Source organism: Dama dama, chromosome 14 (genome assembly GCF_033118175.1).
Source record: "Dama dama isolate Ldn47 chromosome 14, ASM3311817v1, whole genome shotgun sequence".
In the NCBI taxonomy this organism is placed as follows: domain Eukaryota; kingdom Metazoa; phylum Chordata; class Mammalia; order Artiodactyla; family Cervidae; genus Dama; species Dama dama.
This window is the reverse complement of record NC_083694.1, coordinates 57,246,308-57,269,796: the sequence shown is the minus strand read 5'-3', so window position 1 is coordinate 57,269,796 and position 23,489 is coordinate 57,246,308. Positions and strand designations below refer to the sequence as shown.

Here is a 23,489-nt window from a genome sequence, read left to right as displayed (position 1 = left end):
GAAATAGAAGTTAGAAAACCACAGCCTGTGGGTCAAACCTGGCCCATTGCTGTTTTAGTATAGCCCATGAGTTAAGAACTTAACTTTTACATTTTTTTATGTATTTGATTTACTTTTTAATAGTTTTCAGTGGTTAAAAAACAATTGGAGAATAATATTCTGTAGTAAATGGAAATGTTATAAATTCAGATTTCAGTGTCAGTAAACAAAATTTTACTGGAACACTGTGATGTTCTGGTATTGTCCTTGGCTGCTTTTGCACTACAGTGGCACACATTCACAAAGCCAGAGTTGTATTAGAAACCGTATCTCCCCATCTGGCCCTTTATAGAAAAAGTCGGCTAAGTCCCTGAAATAGAGTAACATTAGGACCTCAGTAGAGTCACTAACATCTAAAAGAGAACTAGACTCACGTTTACTAACTACTAACTTGGAAAATGCAAACAAAAACCAGATACATTTTCATATTTGTAAGACTATAAAAGATATGGGCAAAAGGGAAATCTCATACACTGATTAGAGGATACATCGTTACAACTACTTTGGGGAGTATTTGGTAACATCTAGCAAGACAAGGCTAGAATATGCCATGACCCAGTAATTCCACTTCTAGGTTTTACACCCTTGGAAAACTTTCATACAAGGAGACACAAGATGTGTATTACAACAGTGTGTGGAAGAGTTAATATGTACAAAGAGCTTTATGTATATTAACTCCTTCAGGAACTGCTATAATTTACAAAAACTTCAAATTCTTCTAAAAATTTTATTTCTTGAAAGAAGATGTGAAGCAAATATGACATAATGGCTAACATTTGGTAACTCACCTGGAATTCTTTTCAGCATCTAAAACAGCTTGTGCCAAATCTCTATGGGCCTTCTCTGCTTCCTTTGTTAATTTTGTATCATGTGCCCGAACCAGACACAGTTCCCTGAAATAGAGCAAGCCAATTTTATAGTCATAGCTGAAGATTTTGAAAAAGTTTCTGCCTTGGAAATCAGATTTATACTCAGGAATCTTCTCAGTTATCATGCATATATCTCTGCCCAGTTTTTCTACCCTATAAACCCAGGCAAGAAATCTAGTGTTCATTCAGGTGAACTCTAACCAGGTTTAGCAATGGAATCAGACTGGCTAGAACAGGCAGAAAGAAGATGTGGAGAGCTCTCTAGAATGGAGTGAAGGCAGATGCTGGCAGCCAAGGCCTTAAGGCTGCTCTATCCTACCCTCTGGCATGTCTATTCTATTGTCTTCATTCCTGCCACTAACATCTTGCCACAAGGTTAGCCAATCACAAAATGTGATAGTTATTATACACACTGCTTATTCTCTTCGGGATTTGTACCTTAAATCCATAATCATGGCACTGCTCTGTAAACCAGATTAAGAAAAGCACCTCTATTTTGGAAGGAAGAACAAGAGTCTTTTCCCTATTAAATATACACAGAGCCCTAGTTTTGTGTTAACCTATGTAACTCATGTCTCTACATCTCTATCTAGGCCTTTCTGTTCTCTTGCAAAAAATGAAATGAGAATAAGAGAGTCCTTTAATCATTCTACTTTCCCTAAGTATCTTTTACTCTCTTTAGAGACAGGGCTTTGATAAGCACAGTTTTCACCTGGTCAGTTCCTCAATAACATTCTTAAAATTGTACAATTCTTCTAAAATGTGCTGGTCCATCACTCGCTGAGTTACCATGTCTTTGTAAAAGTCAATCATCTGCCGGGCAATTTGGTCAAGCATTTGTACATACCGCTCTCTATGAGAAAAAGGAAAACAAGACATCAGGCAGAAAGGAAAAGGAGCCAGAAAATACGTGAGAGAGAAAAGTAATTCTAAGGAAAGAAATAGTGAACAGACACTCATAAAAGCTATGCGCGAAGAACAAGCTAGAAAAAGACCTAGGCTGCGAATTCTTGCCATGCTCATGAATGAATTTTGAATGCCAGTGAATGAACTGTGGAGAATTTTAACCAGAGTCATAATTATTTGGAACGTAATGGCTAAGATGTAAAACAAAATAACAACTTCTTTTATTTCTTCTTTTAATTCAGAAACTCTATGAAGATAAAAACTATGTCTTACATATATATACAACATCTGACAGTATCTTGAATACAGTGGGACTTTATTTATAAATAGTTAAATTCATGAATAAAACCACTTTTCTCAAATTGACCGAAATGTTAAAGGACACCAACTGTAAATCCCTAAGTACAATAAGTAATTTCTCTTGCTTCTGAACAGCATCAAACAAAGTATTTGGAAATGATTCTAGATGATAAACTATGAATACCATAACTGAGAAGTCTTCATTTATTTTAAAAGTGATCTAGGTATTATATTCTAACAACTGAGACCCTAGGATTATAATATCTTTGAGTTGGAATAATCATTTAGCTGAATCTCTCACCCACTGACAAAAAGAATTATCCAGCCCTTGCTTAAACACTTAAAGGGACAGGGAGTTCATCAGCCCAGTGTGCAGCTCATTCATCAGGAAGCATCAATTTTTAAAACACTTTCTTTAGGGTTTTCCCTCATGGCAATATAGGAACAACATACTCTGAAGGGCTTTTCCATTAAAACACAACTATAGGATAAACCTAGAGCCTATTATACAGAGTGAAGTAAGTTGGAAAGAGAAAGACAAATACCATATATTAATATATACATATGGAATCTGAAAGACAGTACCAACAATCCTACGTGCAGGGCAGAAAAGGAGATGCAGACATAAAGAACAGACTTTTGGACACAGTAGGAGGAGGAGAGGATGGGATGATTTGAGAGAATAGCATTGAAACATATACATTACCATATGTAAAATAGACAGCCAGTGAGGGTTTGATGTATGACACAGGGGACCCAAAGCCGGTGCTCTGAGACAATCTGGAGGGACGGGGTGAGGAGGGAGGGGGAGAAGGGTTCAGGAAGGAGGGGTTACATGTGTGCCCGTGGCTGATTCATGCTGATGTACAGCAGAGGCCATCACAATATTGTAAAGTAATTAGCCTCCAATTAAAATAAATTAATTAGTTACAAAACACACACACAATTATATCCATGATAAAGCATACTTTCTGACGTATTACTTGGCTTGCAGAAAGAAACACAAGCCTCTAGAGGTGGGAAAAAAAACAACAACAGCAGCAACAAACTAAATACAGTAAGCGAACAATGGAGTGGGAAATGGTAACCAGTAAAAATTATTCACTAGGAAAACTCAAGATTAGAGGTGGCCCAGTAAAAGTGCTAATGTTGGGTCCCAGAGACTAAGCCTTGGGCTTTCTTCAAAGTGGGCAACCTGGGTGTAGGAAGAAGCCAGGATTCCAGAAGAGAAAAAATGCAAATCATTTCTTCAGGAAGCATCCATCATTTATACCCTGAGGATTTCATGGTTAAGATTAGCTAAATCATTAGTCACACAAGCAAAGACTGGAAAACACTCATGCAATTAAACCATCATGAATGAGACTCAGAAGAAACAAAATGGCAAATAAATAATGAACTGATTCATGATATACATGCTGAAGTATCTAAGGGAAGTACACTGATGTCTGCCTTTTACTTTTAAGTACACAAAATTGGTGGATAAATACCAGGATGGCTAGATAGACAGATAAGCGATAAAGCAAGAAAAGGAAATTAATGGCAGAATCTAGATGTATGTGTGCTCACAGTAAAATTCTTTCCATTTTTATGTGTTTTGAAAATTCCCATAAAATATTGGAAAAAATAACAACCAGAAAAAAAGTCAGGGGCCTGCATCCAAAGATAAACATAATGTCAACCAAAAATAATTACTGTGGTAGCCCTATTTCTGTGAGTCTTACTCAGCTTATAACCAATCTGTCAGTTATTCTTCCCCTTATAAAAAATAGCTATTATGAACCTCTGTTTCATATGACACCCTCCCTCTACAGCAACAGGCCTGGGAGACAGTTGCATGAAAAGCAGGCACACACACAAGCTGATCAGAAAGACATAAAGCAGAAAGCTAGTGACAAACAAACAGACAAGCAAACAGCTAGGGGCTGACAGAGAGTATTTCTGGGGCATTCGAAATACTGGTGTCACGATTTGCTGGGCTATCTATTGGATCCTTACAAAATCTTGTTGAAACAGGGAGGACTCTGTAAGATACCAGCCTGAGGACAACAGATGTCTTCCTCATCAAAGGTGAGCCCTAGCTCTGCAAAAAAACTCCTACCACAACAAAACAGTGGACAGTAGATTACACTGAATGGACAAATTGTTTCACTATTCCACAAACATATCATGAATGCTTCCAGCAATCATCCTGAAACCTCATTGTTTATCCCCACCTACTTTGTATTAACTCCAACTCTACCTTATTCTAAATTCTCTAGGCTTCAGCCCTGTGTGCTGTTTAGTCACTCAGCATGTCCAACTCTTTGCAACCCCAAGGACTGTTGCCCACCAGGCTCCTCTGTCCATGAGGATTCTCCAGGCAAGAATACTGGAGCGGGTTGCCATTCTCTTCTCCAGGGATTGTCCCAACCCAGGGACTGAACCCAGGTCTCCCACTGCAGGATTCTTTACCATCTGAGCCAGCAGGGAAGCCCATCTGAAGCCCTATTCTGATCCTGTTGCTAGCACTTTGAAGTTAGTATTTTTGTCTCCCTAGTGTCTGACTCAATTTTTGTTAAAGAATTCTGGCTTTGATTTCCCTATCTCTTTCTGTCTAGACTTTCTGGAACAGGGCCCCACCCTATTTTGGCCTGTAAAAGCTAACTCCGAAAATCAGCTGGAAGAGTTCCACTCATATCAATTTCTCACTAAAGGAAACTTTGGACACACAGTCATCTAGTTCCTCTCCAATTGATTCCTCATCTGTCCTTCCTGACTTTGTTCTTAGAGTGACAACTCAGCCTTTATTTTTCCCTATCCTCATTCTAATTTGGCATTCTGCAGCTCTTGATGGTGTTCCAACAACTTACTCCTTGGTATTCTAATCTTAATCAGTCTCCTATTAATGGCTTTGTTTCTAGTTAATGAGTACTGTCAGATAGGCACACTCTGTTTCCACAAATCAGACAGTGGACAAATAGGGCAAACGTATACTGTTAATTCCCATTCAGGAGATACAGATAATCAGAGAGATCTAATCATTTGCCTATGGTTCCATGGCAAGTAAGCTGCAGATATGTAATCAGAACCCAGTATTCTACTATTCCTTTCAGTTTTTGCAAAGTACCATAGTCATAAGAAGAAGAATTATAGTACTAATAGTATTTATAATCATAATCTATAATAATCATTCATTTTGAGCACCTACTTCTGTGCTCTTATTTAAACCTCACCACAATTCTATGAAGCATTTTAATGCTTGACCCATAGTAGACACTCAGTAAATATCATTTACAAGTGAATAAACAGACAAATGAAAATTTTCACATAGCTATTGTCTTCATTTACAGATAAGAAAACTAAGGTATAGATTTTTACCAAAGTCATACACCTAGATGATGATTTAAAACCAGACTGGTCTGTCTTCAGAATCTATCTTTTTCCACTTTTTCACACAGCATTTCAATTTATCATAAAAGAAGAGGGTGTCAAACATCCCAACAGAAATCAGCTTAAGGAAGTTCTCAGATGATATACTTTTACTATATAAAGTAGAATAGAAATACACTTGGGTCCCTTATTATCAATAGAATAGAGATGTATATTTTTGTGATTTTCTGAAAAACAGATATAAATATAATTCTAATACAAAATTCAAGAGGAAACTTGGATACTCCAGTAACAGCTCGAACCTGATTTTAGACAGTAGTTCTCCTCTATCTGCACAGTCCACACTGACTTGTCGAATCAGTTCATGAAATACTGTGTTATAAATGGTCTGTTCCTTCTTCAGTATATGAAGCAGTTTGTGCATCTGGCAAAAGATAAGTAAGATAATCAATATTTATTATAGTCTTGCCAGTAAAAGACATCTTAGGGGGTAAGCACTCTGAAGTTTTAGTGTAAGTTTTTGAAATACCTAGATTAATTTGTTCACTTACATTTTTCTTTATAAATATATATAAAAATGATACATTAATAAACTGTCTAATCATGTACCTCTTTATATGATGCACTGAGAAAGTCACAATATTACGACTATGTTATACCTGCCAAAAATACAAAGCCTGAATTGAATAGTTGCACATCAGACAAACCAAAATTGAGGAACATTCTGTAGATATCAAAGTTAAGAAAACCAAAGAACAGTTTCAGGAACATAACAACTAAAAGTACTGTGTGACCCGGGATTCTGAAATAGAAAGGGAAATAGCTATAAAAGCCATTACAGATATAGTTAATAAAATTTGAAACTTGAAAATGAACTATATTACATAATATTATCATATCAACATTAAATTTCCTGATTTTGATAACTATATTATAGATATGTAAGAGAATGTCCTTATTCATAGGAAACATACCCCAAAATGTTTGGTGATAAAGATTCATGAAATTGCCAGCCTACTCTAAAATGGTTCAGGAAAAAACCCATACACATAGAGGATGTATACAGAAAGAGAAAGAATGATAAAGCAAACAGGGCACAATGTAAACAATTAATGAATCTGGGTAAAGATTACATAGGAGTGCCTTATACAGAACTTGTCTATAAATTTCAAATTCTATAAAAATAAAACTTTACAAAAGAGAAACAGCCCCATAAAGAAAAAAAAAATCTCACTATGTAAGACTGAAAAAACTCTTTCATTAGGTGCAAAATAAAAAACTACAAGTGGTAAGAAAGCGTGGTTTAATTGGCAGTGTTTTTTAGTGGTACATAAAATAACAGTTTTATAATCAATGGTGCCTTATATTTGATTAAATACAATAACAATAATAAAAAATTATACAGTGTTTGCCACATGTCAAGCATTGTCCTAAGCACTTTACATGCATTATGTCTTTAATCTCCACAACAACCTTATGAGGTAAACAGTATTATCTGTAATACACAGATGAGGAAATCAAGGCACAAATACATTAAATGACCTGCTCAAGGTCACCAGCTAATAAACGGCAGGGTCAGGATTTCAACCCAGGCATCTTACCTCCACAGCACATACTCTTAACCACTAGTTTTCACTGATGTTTGCAGTTACCTTGGTTGGCCCTGTATACTCCTGATTTTCCACACCAGCCCTCTCCAGCATAGTGTCCATCACATCATTCAGCTGGACCACTTCTATTCTCTTATTAGGTTTCCTAAAAGATTAAGATGGCAGATTTTTATAATTAATGTTACAATAGGTCATGCTCAAAAGGAACATAATATGTATAAAGAAAATGTACGTACTATGGAACATTAATGGCATTTTAAAGCATTATACCTGTATGTACTAATCTTGTGAGATATCAATAATATAGTAAAACAAAACACAAAAACAAAATAAAAACCAAAAAAGTACAAATAGCATGATCTTCTTTTTCATAAAAGAAAATAATGTTCTGTTCTCCTCCCTCAAAAAAAATTTTATATACCTATTGTGTAAGACTGTTACACAGAAAAATGTGGAGTGATAAACATCCTGTTGTTAATATTGGCTAACAAGGTGTTAATACCAGATACTTCACAATCAAAAAGAAAATGGACAAAGGATAGATAAGGGAAAAAAGCCTATAACAAAATGGAGAAACGCTAATAGTTAAATGTAGAATATAAAGGTATTTTATATATATTCAGTAATCCCACTTAAAAGACTTGAAACCAGATCTCAAAGAGATGGACTTCCTGGTGGTCCAGTGAATCCACAGTTCCACTGCACAGGGCACAGGTTTGATTCCCAGTGAAGGAGCTCAGATCCTGCCTGCTGCATAGCGTGGACCCCGACCCCCAAAAAAAAGGATCTTGGAGAGGGATTAGCACTCCCGTGTGCACTGCAGCTCTATTCACAATAGCCAAGACGGGGAAACAACCTAAACATTCATCGATGAGTGAATGGATAAAGAAGTATGTACACTCACACAGAAATATTATTCAACCTTAAAAAAAAAAAGAGAATTCTGCACTATGCAGCAACATGAATGTACCAAGAGGATATTATGCTAAGTGAAATAAGCCAGTCACAGAAGAACAAGCACTGCTTGATTTCATTTACGTGAGGTACCTAAAATGGTCAAACTCATAGAATCAGAGAGTTTAATAGTGGTCTGCAAGGGCTGTGGGGAGAAGGAAATGAGAAGCTGCTAATCAAGGGCATAATATTTCAATAATGCAAGGTTCTAGAGTTTTGCTGTGTAACACTGTGCCTATAATTAACAACACTGTATTTCACCCTTATGATTTTATTAAGAGGGTAGATCTCATGTTAAATATTCTTCCCACAATAAAATTTAAAGACAATAAAAAAAAAAACATTTAAAATGGTAATTAAAAAAAAGTGTTTTCTAGCACTTTAATGTTATTGTAAATATGTAAAGAATCAATATGCAGTTGGACAAAGAAAGCATTGATTAAATGATAGAAATGTAGGCAAACATTGTCTTGGGTTTCTATGGTAATTTTATTATTTTTGTGTAATAAACTACCAGTAAAAAGGAAAAATATATATATATAGTTATTCTTTCTTAGAAACATTCTCAAAACAAACTGTACTTACATGGATGGGAAGAGCAATAGCCTATTTTCGCTGTCTGTGAGGAGAGTAGTATATTTGCTGCAATAAATAAGACAGGTAAACGCTATTGTAAGAAAACCATTTGGCCTATTTATCACATAACAAAACATGAAAAACTTAAGATCTCACAGAATTAAGAAGCCTGGAGACAATCAGAAAGGTCCATTGTTTTACACACAAGATCATACTTAAATGGCCCTAGACATCTACAGACACAGACATAATGATACTTAGATTTAAAACATTTAAGTAAAAGAGCTTTAATCACATTTTCCAATGTATCACAATACAAAAATTTCTTTGATTCATTAAAAAAAAATGATCTATCAAAGGTGGAAGAATGTTCAAAGAACACCAAAGTCAACAAAGTTAAGTGACTAAACAGGTTAAAAAATTAATAAGAAGCAGAGATGAAACCAAACCCAGTTTTCCTGATGCCCAACATACACATTTGTCGCCTGGAAGTATGTGCCTATACCTAAGTGGATATCACAATGAGAACCACATGGTAACTCTTCAAATTCATTACTATTTATGTATCCTTTTTCTTCCTCCAGTTGAAAAACATTTACTTTGTTTCTGCCCACAACTGGAACACAGTTGGCTAATAAGGTCCATTTTCAGAATTTAGATTCATGAAAAATATTCAGGGACTATAAAGGTTCAAAATAGTTTCAAAAGTGAGTGTGTGAGAGGGACTAGAAGCAATGATACCCTGGGAGCAATGAGTACACCTAGCTTCCAGATCTTGGTTTCTGAGAACTCTTCTCCACTAAAAGGAAAACAGTTCTTCTTGAAGAAGTGACTCATAGCTCATTTCAGAGTTGGAGTTGGGAAATCCAAGATGAACCTGAAAATCTTATTGAGCCTGAGAATAAGAGAACATTCAAAGAATGATGGGCACAGGCTTAAAGAACACAAGAGCCAGCTCAAAGGAGTTGGCATTAGCAAACCCAGGAAAAACTTGAACATCAATGATAACAAAGAAATATGACTCGCCAAAAAAATGGAGAAATCTATGAGTCTATATTGTAAAACAGCAACTAGTACATACAAGAATGATGGAGCTAAAAAAATTATCAACAGGATCTATAACTAGTGCGTTGTAAGCAAACACACACTGAAGTATTTGGTGGCAAATGGTCATGAGGGCCTCCACCTCACTCTTGAATAGTTTAAGAGAGTGTGTGTGTGTGTGTGTGTGTGTGTGTGTGTATTAAAGCAAATGAGGCAAAATGTAATTACTCAGTGAGTCAGGAGAGAGTACATGGGAGTTCCTTGTCTTATTTTTGTAACATTTTTATAACTTTAAAATTATATAAAAAATTAAAAGTCACCCCCCAAAATGAGTTGCATTTAGTTCCCTTTGGCAAAATACTGTTCTGAAACCCAACATTATAAGGAAACGCCATATAACATATGTACTGGATAAGGTGAAACGAATGACAGCTTCTGAATATTTTACTATAAAAACTAGTCCAAAGTTCTAGTTTTTCAAATTATGAAACATTCAAGTGTTGTTTCAGAAAATAAAACCATTTTCAACCTCATAAAGTGCGAATCAAAGAAAACTGGAAATGACTAGTCTGAAGTCTGGAGTTAAGCCCTAGAGCGTGCATTATGAGGTTTCAACTTATAGGGCTGCTTTCCTTTGTCATTGCTCAAAACCATTCCTAAAAAGGAAGCAAGCATTCAGAACAAAGATCTAATTTTTTTCATTCAAAATTAAACAACAGGAAAAAGACAGAGAACAATTTAATCACGAAAATCTCAAATTTTTAAAAATTGAAATATAACTGATTTACAATATTGTTAACTTTTAGGTGCAGAGCAAAGTGACTCAGTTATATATATTTTTTTCAGATTATTTTCCATTATAGGTTATTACAAGATATTGAAGATATTACAGGATATTGAATATTTTATAATCATACAGTTCCCTGCACCATACAGTAAATTCTTGTTGCTTCAAACTCTTTTAAGTAAGACGTTTTTCATTAGTTTTTGATACCTTCCTTAAATTTTATTAGCATGGTAAGCCAAACGTTTACTCATTTCATTGTAAATATTGACTAGGAAAAGGCTTCCCTGGGGTTCAGTGGTAGAGAATCTGCCCGCCAAATGCAGGAGACACAGGTTTGATCCCTGGGTTGAGAAGATCCCTTGGAGAAGAAAATGGCAACCCACTCCAGTACTCTTGCCTGGGAAATCCCATGGACAGAGGAGCCTGGCAGGCTACAGTTCATGGGGTCACAAAAGAGTAAGATACAACTTAGCGACCAAACAACCGCCTAGGAACATGAGTGAATTGCTCAGGTTCCTCTGTGTCTGGGAAGTAAGGAAGCAGCTCAACTTGTCAGATATTCAGTATATATCCCAGTACTTACTCATCAAAACACTCTAAACCTGAAACTCCTGTATTTGACACAATATGAAATTCTTCAGGAATCAATGTATCTGTTAGTTTCTTTGGCTTAAAAAAAAAGAACAAGAATAAAAACATTAGATGAGTCATATAAATCCTAATTCCTATCCCAAAAGGACACTATTTATTAAGAGATTTTGATTACAGAAATAACAACACTTAGTAATATGGGTCATGGCAAGGAATAATAAACTTTTAGCAGAAAACAGGTTAAAAAATTAACCATGAATTAAAGAACAATCTTGGTTTCAGTATTAGATAACAAAGAAATCTATTGACTTGAAAATTCAAGAGCTATTTAAAATTTTCCTTAGCAACCTGACAAAAATAAGAATTCGACAACTTTTTTTTTTCTGCTTTTTCTTAAATTGAAATATAGCTGATTTATGATGTTGTGTTACTTTCAAGTACTCTACAACTTTAAACTGTAGGTTTCTTAAAAAAAAAAAAAATCTAGGCTCCTATACCGTATTTTCAAGATTAAATAGCTGTAGTTTGGAAAACTGCTTAAATCTACTTGATCTTCTCCTAGTAAATTCCCTTTCCTAGAAAAAATTAGAAAGCTCCATGAAAAAATTAGAAAGCCTAAACAATGCAGGCCATTAGAGTTTGACATGGCTTTATATTCTGAGGATTTTTTTTTTTTAAGTAGAGAGAGGGAGAGGAAGTTGTCAAACACTTTATTTACCTTATGAGGTACAATGACTCCATCACGTGACTGCAGTGCGCGGTCCGCTAGTGGGGGACAAACTGCACTCTCCCTCGTCTCTCCTTTAACATATTTCACATCGTACAGAAAAGAAATATCCCTAAGATTAAAAAAATAAAAATTTACAAAATAAGTTTTTTGTTTGGCTATTGGATAAAAGTGGGTAATGCCCACATACCTCCTTCTAGTGGGTAAAAAGGGACACAAAACTGGTCTCCTTACCTCATACTTTACTTAGAAGGCTGAGGCATTAGGGTTTTCCCCCACATTGTTCCTTTTCTCCATCTCAAATTTCCTTCTCCTTTCCTTCAGCCTCAGGTTAAGATGTATTATATTCCCCAGGATTACTTCCTCCACTTCAGCCCTTCATTTCATGTTTGCCCACATTCTTGGGGATCTCATTCCATCAATTATAATTTCTGTGTATTTCCTTTTCTCCTGAAATATTCCCTCCGGCCTATAAGTCAGGTCATTTCCTCTTCTAAAAATCATCCTTTGACTGTGCATTGCCGTCAAGTTACCTTGATCTACCTCGTACTTTCTGCTCAACATTAGACTTCTTAAAATCTCCCTGCAAATCTGATTTCATTCCCATCTCTCTGCTGAAATCATTCTCCAGAAAGCTGAGGATGACTTTCTACAGTTAAGTCACCAGTTCTCATCTTCCACTGTTCTCCTGGGTATTTTCCAGGGTTGATCACCTCACATTCTAAAAACACTCTCCTCTCTCCTGCCCTCTGTGTGACTGGACTCCCTTGGTTCTTTCATCCAACCCACTCATTCTTGGACATCTCTGTGACCTCCTGCCTACCAAATGTAAATTTTCCACAACATCCTATCCACATTCCTCTGTGCTTTCCCTACACTTCCTCCCTTGGCTATGCTATCAGATCTCACCTTATCATACTTACGTCTAGATACAACTAAATAATTCTCCCCCATTCTAACTTTTCATCCTTCTGTAATCACTAGTTCTAACCACCACTCTACTCATCAAAAATCTCAGCATCCATAATTGATTCTGTCCCATCCTTTGTCCTCAATATCTGTCACTAACACATATTAATTTTATAGTCACTCTCCTCTTGTCTCTTGCCAATGCCAAATCAGGGCAACCTTTGCCATGTAAGGTATGTATCCACAGGGTACATACCTTTCACACAGGGTACAGACATTTCAGAGAGGCCACTATCCTGTCTTACCATACTACAGATCTCCACATTTCTAAAAATTCCTACTTAGATGTCATTTGACATTAAAAGTTTAATGTCAGATAATTGCTGCACTCAGAGATAATAATTTTTCAAAGTACTTCAAATATCTCATAACTACTTATTAAATGTTAATAATTAAAGTCATGGTCCACTGGCATAAAATAAAGTACCGATCCTTATGACACCAAAGTCCCAGAACACAGAAGTCCGTAGCCTAAATTTCTGCCACTTTTTCTAGCACTGAGCCATAACTGAGTAAAAACACCTTATATTTACACAGCAGTAAGAGCAGTGTTCAGTTTTACAAGTGCTCTTGCATTCATTATCTCATTTCTGCTTTCTATATCTCTGGGAGATACACAAAATGGAGTGAGTCTATTATTCCATTTTTACAAATAAGAAATTGAACTCAGAAAGACTAAATAATCTACCCAAGTAGTGTAAACTCACTATTAAATGGTATTTCAGTAAGGAGAATGGCAGGAGTAAGTGGTTTTTGGAGGGAGTAAGTTGATAAATGAACCCATACACAGAAAATTAGGAGATCACAATCTTACAGGGAAAATGTTGACCCTTTGGATATTTTTAGGAATGATATAAAAACAACAAATATAACTTGCTGATTTGATCACTTCCTTGATGGTGGTGCAGAGGTAGAGAATCTACCTTGCCAATGCAGGAGGCGCCAGAGACCTGGGTGCAATCCCTGGATCTGGAAAATCCCCTGGAGTAGGAAATGGCAACCCACTCCAGTATTCTTGCCTGGAAAATTCCATGGACAGAGGAGCCTGGTGCACTACAGTCCAAGGGGTGCAAAGAGTCAGACATGACTGAGCAACTGAGCACACACATGTGTAAAGTTTAAGGGTTTGCTCTGATGAAAACCAGGGTTTAAGAATTTATTTTTCAAGTTTTTGCATGTCATGAAACTATGTTACCTAGCTCTTCTCAGAAGTGCAAATAAAAGAGGCCCGAAGACATTCTGCCTGATATTGTCCCTCCTACTAGAGTACAAGGAATAGGAGAATAAGGGGACAAGTACACAAAGAGACACCAAAGCAAATTTAAATGAGTGAAATGTCAGAAGAGCAAGCTTCTATTGCTATCCTACTGATAATAATCATACACAAAAGGTAGACCCATGCCCTCTTCAGATTCTATGCTGGTTCATTAAAGATACTTCAAGATTTAAAACTATGATTCTGTGATTTTTTCCAGTTCTGCTCCTTCCAAGGAAATCATACAAAATGAGATAATGACTCCGTTCATCTGCATCTACCCCACTACCTTCCTTCTTTACCTTCCAGCTCCCGTTAGGGAAACTGGATGGTCAATCAGGTATTTGAACTTATTTCTTCGGATAGGGTTATGCCAGACGTGGTCAACAGGGCGAGGAAGAGTACCCTGGGAGAAAAAAAACAACCATGAATATCAGCAGAGGGCGCTCTAGTCAAATGAAATCTATTCTTAATCATTTTTGAGTGCATTAAAGGCATTTGGACACTGTTCAGAAAAAGTATAATTCTTATTCGATAACAAGAAGAAAGACTGAAACTAGAACAACTTAATAGTGAAATAAAAATATCAAGACTCCGGGCTTCCCGGGTGGTACAGTGGTTAAGAACCTGCCTCGCAATGCAGGGCACAAGGACCTCCCAGGCTGGGGAGGATCCCACAAGCCTCGGAGCAACCAAGTCCAGGCTCCACAACTACTGAGTCCAGGAACAACAACTAACGAGCCCACATCAGCAACCAGTGAAGCCTGGGCACCCTCGAGCAAGCACTCGGCCATAACCAAGGGGCCACGGCAATGAGAAGCCTGCGTGCTGCAAGTAGAGAGTAGGCCCCGCTCTCTGCAACTAGAGAAAGCCCACCTACAGCACCCAAGACCGAGTCAGCAAAATAAATAAATAACTTTTTTTAAAAAAAAGAAAACCATCAAGACTAAGAGTAGTAATGATCATTTAGGTAAATCACATAGAAACAGGTTAATGGATATATACTCAAGTACTTCCTTGAAAGTATTCATGCAACATATTTTAACTTTCAATCTAGGAAATTAATTTTAAAGTATCCTTAAGACAATCTGGAATATAAAACATATTAAATAAATACTTAATGAACTGGATGTCAAGATAAATGTTCCCAAGTACTTTATACACACGCATACACACACACACACACATACACACCTTTGGAGTTTTAATTTTCTTAGGAGGCAGTAAGTTTTCAGGACAAGGACCAGCATTGGCCGCATTGGTCAGAGAAAGCAGAACTTCCTCAGGGATGAACTCATTTTGAAGGGAAGTAGGAAGGGGTTTTGACCGATCCACCAAAATTTTTTTCTCCTTTAGTTCAGGAAGTCCTAAGAAAATAATGGGAAAGAAAAGCTTACTGTAGTTTTTTTTTTTTTTAGTTAGTTAGAGATTCCCAGGCTGTCTCATCAATCCTATATATATGTTGCTGACAGAGAGAACCATTGCTTCTGGTTGCCAAGAATAGCAACAATATTTAAAACACTGAATCATCTAGTCAAGAAAAAAACAAACTCATACTGTCTGCCCTACTCATGTTACCGAAATCACAAATCCGTGTGCCCTATGCACAGTGAGGCCTATCAATATCAAACGTTAATGTTTGGAACAGAGAAAGGTTTACTACAGATTCACATGAGGAGAGGGGTGGCTCATCCCCTAAGAACCTCAAAGTTACGGAAAGCTTTCAGCAAGTCCCTTTAAAAGCAAAAGGTGAGGGATGGGCGTGGTTAGTTGTTGCAGACTTCTCAGTGTCAGATTCTTTGTTCTTGAGGTCCGGTCATGGTCAGGTAATGATGTTCCTGTAAATCTCTACCAGATGAATGGTATTCTCTGTCCTGACAAGAAAGAGCAAGGTTCCAAGACACAACTTTCACCCTCCAAGGTCCCAGTCCCGGCTAAGAGGAGACAGAGCTCAGTTGGCAGCTCCCTCAGGCCCAGGTCCCACAGCCTGCCCAGCTGTCATGCCAGAGGGAGCCAGGTATCCAACCCAACCGGCCCTCCGTCTCCTCAGGCCGCCCCAAAGGGGGAGACCGGGTCTCACAGATTGCGACCCAGGCAGACAGCTATTGCTCTTAGGTCGCAGAGACAGGGATGAGGGAGAATTTCACTGCTGCCTCAAGGCCTGGACCAAGGCTACTGGAGGGCCTTAGTGAGGGCTCTGGAGCCCCACAGGATGTAGTTTCCAGGCTGTTCCCCGGGCCCTCCAGCTCACCCGCTGGCCCAAAACTGGGTAAGCTGGAGGGCCTCCAGGAGAAGACCTGTATCTGTCTCTTACCTCACTCTCCACCTGATGACCACCACACCACTGGTCCTTGACTGAATCACTCCCCCAATGATGCCTCATTGACAGTTGTCAGTGGGCCACTGCGGCGCTGACCAATGACTGACGACAGCTGACAATCCTTCATTAACAGCCGGTTGCTTGCAAGCAGTGTGCTCTAAGGCACCAAGCAATGGCTGAGCAAGGCCTGCTGCCTAGTAACAGGGTGCGGAGTCACGAGGCACAGTAATGGCTGGCTGCTAAGGGCAGTGCTCATTCTGCTCTGTTACACTCACATCAGACATGAGTTCAAAAACTCATGTACAATGAGAAACCTCCATTACTCCAAATTCAAAACTGAAAACAACTCACTTAATTTGATCAGTTAACCAGGATAGCATGAAGATGAGGGGAATGTCTATTTCCCCTTTGATGTGAAAATCACAAAAGAAATCTCTTCTCTTCAAAACTGTCAAATTACTTAGTAATTTTTTCTATCTAAGTTCAAAGGTGAAAATTCAATTGGAACATTTACAGAGTGGAAGGGATTCGAGTTGGATTTAACAGTAGAATTGCGATTGTTAGAAGTGGAAAGAGTAGAATCAGTTCAGTGCAGTCACCTAGTCGTGTCCAACTCTTTGCAAGCCCATGAACTGCAGCACGCCAGGCTTCTCTGTCCATCACCAACTCCCAGAGCTTGCTCAAAAACAGAGTAGAATAATCTGAGCAAATTAGTAACACTCAGTACAAAGAATGTTCTGCACAGTTCAATGAAGGCAGATGAGTTATAAAGAGAAGGTGAACACCTAATATATGAAAAGTCTCCTATGTAGTTAGTCAAGGAGGGCTGGACTGTCATTCTTCTTAAAGAACTCTTCACTAATCTGTGCTTCTCACATAGCATGGTTTATTTTAATTTTTGTAAGGATGTATCATGCTTTGATGACCACCAAAACACCTGAAGTTCACATTACCAAATCTCTATCTCTTGAGAGTTTGGGATGGAGTCAGAATATCAGAAGAAAAAAAAAAAAAAGGTAAGTGGATTTTAGCAGAGTCTCTCCTAAAAACAAGATGTAGGTGAGCTGGAGGAGCCTTTAACATAAGGAGGGGAGAAATGAGTCTGACAGATTCTTATTCTAGAACAGATCTGCACATCTACATATGAACAAAAATCTTATATAAGTACCTTCATTCAAAGTAATTACTAAAACCTGATACAAACTAGTTCCTTAACAAAAACCCCCAAAAGTACTGTTTCAAACCACCACTGGTACTTAAAATAGGTTGAATTTAGAACAATATAAAACTCATCAGCATTTGAAAAAAAAAAAACAAAAAACAATCCTTATGTGGAGTAGGGCTGCAAAATATTATAAAAGGCAAGGCTTTTGATGTTATTTAAACAAGTATATTGGTAAAACAAAACTAAAGTATCTGAAATCTCAGATTAAGGAAAAAAGTGAATGGTTGTGATTTCTGATTATGGTCATGATTACTTATGCCTTGAAGAACTTTACCTGTCTCTTCCTTGGATGCAGAGATTTTCAAGTTTTTGCCCTCAGGTGTTGACGTGGAGGGTGTTTTCGGGAGTGACATTATAAGCAATGCCTAGCACTCTCTGTAATCAGTTGAAATACCCCTCCGGAAAGCTAATCTACAAGCATATCAGCAGCATACAGTACTGGGATTTGGCAGGGCTGCAACACAGACCTGCAGGGAAAAAAGAGAGACACAGAAGGGAAGGGAGAGAGGGATACCCGTTTAGTGTTCACGTTAAATTTGGAGGTTACAATTCATCTACCTTGCGTCTTCTTTGGGGAGACTTCTGGGGTCTCCCAAGATATCTGATGCAACTAAAACACCTGGGCCCAGACCGGGAAGGACAAGCTGGACCCACCCCTCCGACCACCGGCACCACCTAAGGGCGCCCCTGGCTCGAGGCGAGTCGGCTGGATCCCGGCTTCCCCACAGGCCGCCCTCGCGCTCACAGCTTCACCGACTCGAGGTCGGGCAGAACTCAACCTCGTTTCTGCCGTCAGAAGTGATAGGAAACGGACACTTGCAACCCGTACCCGTAAATTGTCTTTCCCGCCAGACATCTTGTCGCCGCGCCTTTCCCCGGACGCCTTCGTGTCGTCATGGAAACCCAGGACCCCGCGCCTTGGCAACCCTTAATGGCGGCTGCCTTCGGCAGTGCCGGCGGACGACGGAGACGGCTAAGAAACAGTCTCTCGGGGATCGGATGTGTTTTAAATCATAACATACTTTCAGTTGAATGAAGAATAAAAACGTTTAATCGAACCGTTCTCACAGAGAAAGTGTCTGGATCCCGGGGCTTCCGAAGCAGGTGGCGGCAGTGCGCAGGCGCTAGCCGGTGTCGCTCCCCGCCACCCCTTCGACCTCCGCACTCTCCTCCGCCTTGGGACCAAAGGCGGGGTCCGACTTGAGCGAGTGTTTCGCATCCCTTCATTCCACTTTTTTGTTGTTTCCTGTGTTTTTCCACAAGCCAAATTCAGGGGGAAATGGGGTGATCAGCAAGTATTGATTTCCCATCAATCCCATCAACTGAGGCATCATTGCGGATGCTGCCTCTGTCCTTGGCATTTCCATCGAGTCTTCCTTGGATACTTAAGAGCCACTTGCGCCCGCGCCCCTCATACCCCAACCCCGACCCCGACCCCCACTTTCCCTGCGGGCGGAAGGCATTCCTTGGTACAGAATTTTTTAGCTGGAGGTCGGTGAGGAAATGGCACCTCAGGCAGAGACAACCCGATCAAATCGTTGGGTCTTACTGATTAAAAACCTGTTCAGAGGAAGTTATGTGATAAATACATTGGAACAGAGAAGCTGAAAACCCCCTCTCAACACCACCATGATCGGCTCTGCTCTACCCGACCCACAGCAAAGCCCATTGACTGACATTGATTATGATAAAGGAAAATACACTTTATCACAAGGCGCTAAGCAAGGAGAGCAGGGTCAAAAGACCAGAACTCCCTGAGGGCTCTCAGTGAGGCGTTTTAAAATGCAAGGTGAGAGACTGGCCACAGGCACCTGATCAGCTTGTAGACATTTTTCTGATTGATTGTGGATTAGTGATGAGTTAACCAGGTGGTATTTCAGGAGTCAACATCAACCTTACCGTTCCAAACGGTCTGGGGTCTGTGTGCTTTCATGAGCATTCAGTCAATGTCTTCCGTTTGGTGGTGGGGTTACTGTCTGTAAAACAACTGGAGGATATGGCTCAGAATATTTATCTATATAGCCTTTGAGTAGGAACTAGGCGTCCTTGACGTGCTTAAACTGTTATTTTATCTTACTTGTTTTGTTTCTAAGTGTTCTCACTTCTCTGAATTTGCTCTTTGGAACTTGGGGATGGCCTAGAAGGCTAAAGCTTTTCTGCAAACAGGAGGCAGGGGATGTGAGGTGGGATGTCTGTCCCCTGGAAGGCCTTGGAGTTTTGCTGCTCAGATTCAGGATCACTTTGTATTAAAACGGAATCTTAATGCCAAGTAGCGCTGGTGGAATCCCTGCATTTACATGAAGCCCTTAGGTGTCATTTCAGGGGCTCCGAAGAGGTGCAGTACCATAGTCCTTTATGTCTCAGTGCAGAAAAGAATTTAGCAAGAGGCAAAGTGTTGGAGAAGACTCTTGAGAGTCCCTTGGACTGCAAGGAGATCAAACCAGTCAATTCTAAAGGAAATCAGTCCTGAATATTCACTGGAAAGACTGATGCTGAAGCTGAAACTCTAATACTTTGGCCACCTAAATCAAAGAACTGACTCATTGGAAAAGACCCTGATGCTGAGAAAGACTGAAGGCAGGAGGAGAAGGGGATGACAGAGGATGAGACGGTTGGATGGCATCACCATCCAACTGGATGGACAGGAGTTTGGAAGTTGGTTATGGACAGGGAAGCCTGGCGTGCTGCAGTCCATAGGGTTACAGAGTCAGACACGACTGAAAGTGATAGATGTGGGACTTCACAGGTGGTCCAGTGGTAAAGAATCCACCTGCCAATGCAGGAGATACAAGGGACTCCAGTTCGATCTCTGTGTCAGGAAGATGCTCTGGAGTAAGAACTAGCACCCCACTCCAGTATTCTTGCCTGGAGAATTCCGTGGACAGACTAGTCCAGGGAGTTACAGAGTGGGACACAACTGTGCACACAAAGTGATAAATAGGAAATGATTTATTAGAATAGGATATTTGTGAGGTTTACAAGTCGGTGGGAAATTCCACACCAGGAAAACTTGCTGGGCTACCATTTTATAGCCAAAGGAAAACTAGGGAGGAGTACTTGTTTGACTTTCTTGAGTAGACATCATGCTTCCATCATCAGCTCCTCCTCCAGGTTGAGCAGGGGAGTTTTCTTGCCCCCACGTGGTCAGGCTAGGTCTGCAAGTTATTGTTTATGTGTGCAGAGACCATGTCCTAGGGATTATTAGCTTACTGAGCTCACTGGGCAGGGTGTGGGTCTCATACCACAATTAGTTTATTATTTGGGGCATGTCTCATGCTTTTGTTGCATGGTTTTGTTAAGCAAACCTGCTCTATTGCATAATCATTAATTTACAGGGGCCTCCCACATTTCTTCCATTTACAACCCCCTGGTGGGATTAATTTTCATCACCTATTGTTCTTTAGTTGCTCTTCTGCAACCCCATGGACTACATCCCAGCAGGCTCCAGGCAAGAATACTGGAGTGGGTTGCCATTTCCTTCTCCAGGAGATCGTCCCAACTCTAGGATCAAACCCACATCTTCTGCTTGACAGGTAGATTCTTTACCACTGAGCCATCTGGGAAGACCATGTCCCTTTACTCTGTCCCTATCACGCCCTCCTCCAGGTGTTTACCCTTTTATGCTTAAATGTGGGTAAAGGGCAATGATTGATCAGTGGTTACTTCCAGGTGAGAAGGGACATAGGCCTGCCTGGAGAAGGAGTAAAAACTTGGCTGAATGTCCATTCTCTATTGGGAGAACTGAAAGTTAATATCATTCTGGTTAGCATCATCCTTTTAGCCCTCTTAGATGTTAAGTACTGGAGGATGAGTCTACAAAAAATTTAAATTAAGAGAAATACAGCAGTAAGCATTAGAAACTCATTAAAAGAGGTTATGAACATGATTTTAAAGATTCAAACTGTTTTACCCCAAGCAGTTTCCAAATCTGGAAGAATCGTAAGGCCTCAATCTGTTTGTTTTTAGTTAGGTCTAGAATGTTTTATATTTGAGGGTCTATTGAGTCTTCTCAGTATAGATTTAATCTTTTTATTTTTTGTTAATATCCTTTGGTGATAAAAATGGCTTCCTTGCCCCTCGAGGGGCAGAACTGTTTTTTGGTGTTAGTTATATAGATGGCATCTCTAGGCAAAGCCACTTTTGGACTTGGACCCCAGTGGCCGTTCGATTGTGAAATCATCAAAGGCTGAGGGAGCCCCATCACTCCAGCGTCTGAGGCGTTTCCTCTTCCAGCGCCCTGTTAGTCGCTCAGTCGTTACCTGCTCTTTGCGGCCCCGTGGACTGCAGCCCACAGGGCTCCTGTCCACGGGACTCTCCAGGCAAGAATACTGGGAGTGGGTAGCCATTTCCTTCTCCAGGGGATCTTCCCGACCCAGGGATTAAACCTGGGTGTCCTGCACTGCGGGCGGGTTCTTTACCATCTGAGTCACCAGGGAAGCCCCTCCAATGCCCTGGCTGCTTGCAAGGGGCACATCGATCACACTCTTTCCTCCCGTGTCCCTTCTGTCCACATAGGGCACACTGATTTTGTCTGGGTACCCATGGGCCTTGTGGCCCACCATGGCCAGATTGGCACAGAAAGCCTGGTCTCCCTTTTGGTTGTCCTGAGTGGACAAAGCCACTGTCACCATTTGGGCCTTTTGTTTCTCTCTCTGGGTTCGTTCCACCTTTTTGGTCACATCTCTGTTACTGAAAAACCAAATAAACCAGTTGGACCAAATTGCTCATGGGGGTCTTGAGGACCAGCAATTGTTTTTTAAATTTTGTGTCTGATGTCTGGGGCAGACTGGGCTATGAAATGCATAGCCAGTAGGGCCTGTCCCTTGGGGATGGGGGATCCACATTTGTATACTTTTTAAAAGCTTTCACTAATCTACCTTGAAAAACGGCAGAATTTTCATCTGGTCCCCATTATACTTCTTCTACTTTTTTCATAATTAGCAGCTTTCACTAACTATTTTATACCTTCTATTAAAAACAATCATATGGTCCCATCTATCCCTATCAGTAAATTTCGTGATTTCATTGTGGATCTGCCTTGAGGACAGCTTTGTTCCCCACCTGGTGTACTGAATGGCCCTCTTGGGCTTGGGCTGTCATTTCATCAGAATGGACTCTGGCTACCAGTATCATATGCTGTTCTCTCTCAGGGGTGTAGCAGTGAGATAAAAATCTGTATATTACCCCTGGCGAAATCAAAAGATCTAATTAACCAGGTGAACTCCTGTGTGAAATATTCAGGGTCCTCAGAAAAATCCCCCAATTTATCTGCCAGACTTAGATCAGACACTGAAAAAAGCGCAGAACTTTGTTTCTTGATTTTTATCAGACATTTCTCTTGGAGGCAGAACCATAAGGGCAGTTAGTAACAACTTACATAGTTGCAGGTAATAGCTAGGCCGAAAATTACCCCCTTGGTTAACTTCATACAAAGGAGGTCTCTCCTCATCCATGGGTGTGTTCCCCCTGGGATAATAGCCTTGGTTGGAGCAGCCATTTCCATAAATATAGCAGCTTTCCCCAGAGCAATACTTAGCTACTGAAAAGTTTTCTTCTCATGTTAAAAGCCACCATGTAATTTAATTAAGAATTTAATGACTTTTCTAATGCTTATTGCTGTATTTCTTTTAAATCTTTTTGTAGACTCATCCTCCAGTGCTTAACATCTAAGAGGGCTAAAAAGGATGATGCTACCAGAATGACATTGACTTACAGTTCTCCCAACAGACAAGGGACAGCCAGATGTTACTCCTTCACTAGGCTGACCTACACCTCCCATCTCATCTCATCCAGAAGTAGCTAATGATCATCAATCGCCCTTTACCCACTTTTAAGCATAAAAGGTTAAACCACTGGAGGGGGGAAATAATAGGGACAGAGTAAAGGGACATGCAGGTGATTAAACAGTTAATCCCACTAGGGAGTTGTAAATAGAAAAAAAAGAA

The 23,489-nt window shown here is 39.6% G+C and overlaps 1 protein-coding gene across 1 annotated transcript in view; it reads right to left on the bottom strand.

The window, feature by feature from the left end:
- The window catches only part of AXDND1 (axonemal dynein light chain domain containing 1), a 72,574-nt gene extending 54,149 nt beyond the window's left edge, over nucleotides 1–18,425 (bottom strand). Inside the window, exons 1-11 of the mRNA XM_061160829.1 lie at nucleotides 18,374–18,425; nucleotides 17,819–18,011; nucleotides 15,194–15,366; nucleotides 14,302–14,405; nucleotides 11,767–11,887; nucleotides 11,041–11,126; nucleotides 8,636–8,692; nucleotides 7,139–7,241; nucleotides 5,789–5,910; nucleotides 1,621–1,761; nucleotides 828–932 (exon numbers count right to left, since the gene is read on the bottom strand). Of these exons, the coding sequence (XP_061016812.1) occupies nucleotides 828–932; nucleotides 1,621–1,761; nucleotides 5,789–5,910; nucleotides 7,139–7,241; nucleotides 8,636–8,692; nucleotides 11,041–11,126; nucleotides 11,767–11,887; nucleotides 14,302–14,405; nucleotides 15,194–15,366; nucleotides 17,819–17,897 (1,091 nt within the window). The 5' untranslated portion in view covers nucleotides 17,898–18,011; nucleotides 18,374–18,425. The remainder of the gene's footprint in view (nucleotides 1–827; nucleotides 933–1,620; nucleotides 1,762–5,788; nucleotides 5,911–7,138; nucleotides 7,242–8,635; nucleotides 8,693–11,040; nucleotides 11,127–11,766; nucleotides 11,888–14,301; nucleotides 14,406–15,193; nucleotides 15,367–17,818; nucleotides 18,012–18,373) is intronic.
- Between the last annotated feature and the right edge of the window lie 5,064 nt (nucleotides 18,426–23,489).